Here is a 3,728-nt window from a genome sequence, read left to right on the forward strand (position 1 = left end):
CGCGAACGTGCACCACACCGACGTCACGTACGTGATCCAGGCGAAGCAATCCCGCGCGAATCGGAACGCTCTCGCGGGACCGCGAGACGGCGACGGCTCGCGGGCAAGGCGACACGCTCGCCCATCCCGCCCCAGTCGCCCGGGCCGCGGCTGATCCCGCCTACACGTCCGTGGGGGGACGCGTTTTCCCCGCCGCATTAACGCCGGATCACATCAACTTTACCCCACTGACCCCCGATCAAACGAGATCCATAACCAAATCCCGTGGCTACGATTCCGCCGTTTCGTTCGTCCTCTTGAGCGCTGACAAGTCCTAGCAGGGCGGGAGCTTCCTGAGCCGTGGATCGGACCAACGACGTGCGGACGGATCGTGGCCGTCCGACGGGGCGACGGTGCGCGATTAGGGCGGCGGTTTGGTTGGCTTCCCGGGTTATACGGTTCAACCTCAGCTTCCTTGGCGCCAACGCGGTACACGACGGCAGCGCGGAGGGGTCGTCGAAAGCTATATCTATGGCGGTCCACGGTTCAACAGCCACGGGATCATGGTCCAGCTCGAGAAAAGCTTGGCAAGGTGTGCGCGGAGTTGTGGATAGGCTGGCCGAGGAGGAGAGCGGGTACGTGCAGCGTGCGCTCACATGGCCGGACTGGGAGGCGGCGGCGGGCTCAGCGACTACCTCGACCGGCCCAACGCCATCCACCGCCGCACCGCGTCGCTCGCCATCGCGCGGTCCGGCGACGATGGACCGCGCATCATGGATGGGGTTGGGCGGGAGGGCCGGAGGGCGCGCTCGTCGCGCCGTCTCTCGCTGTCGTCGTGGCTCGGGCCGCGCTCCAGGCCTCTGCCGGTGCCGGCCGACGACACCACGTCCGTGGAGTCGACAAGCAGAGAATTCGAGGGGAGTGGCAGCGCTAAGGGGAAGCCGTCGGCGTGGAGCAGCTGGAAGCCTGTGCGCGCGCTCTCGCGCATCGGGAAGCGCCGCGCCGGGTGCCTCTTCTCCATCGAGGTGGCCGCCGTGCGCGGCGTGCCGGCCTCCATGGACGGCCTCCGCCTCGCCGTCTCCGTCCGCAAGGCCGAGACCAAGGACGGAGCGATGCAGACCATGCCGGCCCGGGTGTCGCACGATGGCACCGCGGAGTTCGACGAGACGCTCTTCGTCAAATGCAACCTCTACTTCACCGGCGGCCCGGGCACCGGGAAACCCCTCAAGCTCGAGCCTCGCCGGTTCGTTGTGTCCGTCGTCCCCGTCGAGGTGCCGGACATCCGTCTGGGTACGTACACCGTCGACGTGAGCTCGCTCGTGCTCGACTCCCTCCAGAAGAGCTCCGAGGGACGCCGCGTCCGGTGGTTCGACAGGGCGTTCGGGCTCGCCGGCAAGGCCACCGGTGGCGAGCTCCTGCTCAAGCTGGGGTTCCAGGTCATGGAAGACGCGGGGCTCCGTCTCTACACGCAAGCCGCGGGGAGATCGTCGAGGGACGTGTCCGTGTCCCCCTCCCGTGCGAGGGTTCACAACAAGAACTCGTTCAGCGTCGCCAGTACGACGCCCAAGCTTTCAACGTCCGACGGAGCCATCTCGCCTTCCATGAGAGCTTACAGGCAGCTGGTAGACAGGCTCAACATCGACAAGCGTCCCGACGACGACGAGCTCTCCACCGCAAGTGGCGCTGGCGCTGGCGACGTCGACTACGCCATCCCGGAGTACGAAGTGGTCGACAAGGGCGTCGAGACGGTCAAAGAGGTCGTCCACTTCCAGGACCAGCGCGACGTGCTACGCGAGCTCGACTCCATTGGCGAGCAGATCGAGGCCATCGAGGCGCTGATGGCGAGCGGCGGCAAGAAGTCGCCGGGGGGAGCCGGTCAGCAGCCGCGCCTCGATGCCGATGAAGAGATGGTGACCGTTGAGTTCCTTAGGAAGCTCGAGGCAGTGGACGACGACAAGTTCAGGAAGCTGAAGCAGCCGATGACACCAAGATCAAGCGAGTCGCAGAAGAAGTCGCCCGTGGTGCCGGACTTGGGACAGAGCCTTGGCCCGGCGGTGCAAACGCGTGACGGCGGGTTCTTGGTGTCGATGAACCCGTACAACGTGCCGCTTGCAAGCAGAGACGTGCACCCGGTGCTCGCCATGCAGGTGTCGAGGCCTTTCGTGTTGCCAAGTGCCATGGCCGCTACTGGATTCGACGTGCTCCAGAAAATGGCGGCGGCGGGAAGACCCGACGAGGTCCGGGACAAGGTGGCGTCGCTAGGGCGCATGGAAAGCCTTACCGGAAAGACGCCCGAGCAAGTGGGTTTCGAGGGCATCGCGGAGGCGGTCATCGGCGGTAGGCGGACCGAGGGCGGCGCGAGCTCAAGCGCGGCGCGGTCGGTCAGGCTCGTCCGGAAGCTCGCCACCGCCTTGTCCGAGGGCCGGATGGAGCGCGTCGCCACCGGCATCTGGAGCGCGGGAAACGATCCGGAGACGTTGGACGAGGTACTCGCATTCTCGTTACAGAAGCTCGAGGCCATGGCGGTGGACGCGCTCATGATCCAGGCCGAGATGGCCGACGAGGAGCCGCCGTTCGAGGTAGCGCCGGCTGCGGGGGACGCGAACGTGTTCGACGCACTGGTGCCGTCCGACGAGTGGTCCGAGTCCCGTGGCGGCTCGGACGGCCGCGTCACGCTGGTGGCGGCCATCCAGCTGCGTGACCCGTCCCGGCGCTACGAGGCGGTGGGCGCGCCGATGATCGCCGTCGTCCAGTCGGCGCGGATGCTGGGCGCGGCGGGGCTCAGCGGGGGGAGGTTCAAGGTGAGGAGCCTGCACGTGGGCGGAGTGCAGACGAGGTGCTTGTCGGGAGTCGGCGGAAGCGCGAGCTGGCGCGCCGAGCGGCAGAAGCTGACGGCGATGCAGTGGACGCTCGCGCACGGGCCGGGTCGCGCCGCCAAGAGGGCGCAGACGCCGCCATCGTCGCAGGCAGCGAGGGTGAGGCAGCAGCGGCGGCGGCCAGACGTCGTCTGGAGCCTGTCGTCGAGGGTGCTCGCCGGGATGTGGCTCAAGACGGTGCGGAATCCGGACGTGAAGATCAGCGCCGCCGGCAGCACGTGACATGGGCGCTGGTCGAGCTGATGCGACAGAGTGGATGTGTTGGTACTTGGTAGACTTTTTTTTTGATAAACTTGGTACTCCGTACTTGGTAGACTTCATGATATTGTATATGCAGATTCCAGTAGTATACTGTATATGGACCTCATAGATATGCAGGCAATGTTAGACTGTGCATTCGTGCAGTGTTTACAGAATTGTCAGTATTTAATTGTTACCCATTACCCATTCTTTAAGTTGTGAAATACAGTTTTTATCCCCTACTGCTACTATATCTTTACGTAAATTACTCAGTTTAATAGATTTTCATTTAAATTAAGGTGTGTCTAGGGCACATCTAGATGTGCTCTAGTTATTACACATCTAAGTGAGTGAATCAAGCATAAAGAAAAAAGAAAAAAGAAAAAGGAAAATATCCACACGAATCTCGACGTAAGATTAATGACATAGGACTTAGATGTGCAATACGTATGGCACATCTAGATGTGCTTTAGCAAAACTGTTTAAATTACCCATTTAAAAAATAATTTATAGTTTTGCTAAAGCACATCTAGATGTGCCATAAGTATTGCACATTTAAGTCGTGTGTCATTGATCTTAGTTGGAGATTCGTGTGTGGGTGTTTTCTTTTTCTTTTTGTGCTAATTAAGTCAC

General features: G+C 61.8%; 1 protein-coding gene across 1 annotated transcript; it reads left to right on the forward strand.

The window, feature by feature from the left end:
- Positions 1-269: 269 nt before the first annotated feature.
- On the forward strand, positions 270-3,346 carry LOC123051172 (protein PLASTID MOVEMENT IMPAIRED 1). The gene has a single exon (XM_044473980.1). It carries the CDS (start codon positions 636-638, stop codon positions 3,075-3,077), a length of 2,442 nt encoding a protein of 813 aa, XP_044329915.1. The 5' UTR covers positions 270-635; the 3' UTR covers positions 3,078-3,346.
- The last annotated feature ends 382 nt before the right edge of the window (positions 3,347-3,728 follow it).

Source organism: Triticum aestivum, chromosome 1A (genome assembly GCF_018294505.1).
Source record: "Triticum aestivum cultivar Chinese Spring chromosome 1A, IWGSC CS RefSeq v2.1, whole genome shotgun sequence".
NCBI classification, from domain to species: Eukaryota; Viridiplantae; Streptophyta; class Magnoliopsida; order Poales; family Poaceae; genus Triticum; species Triticum aestivum.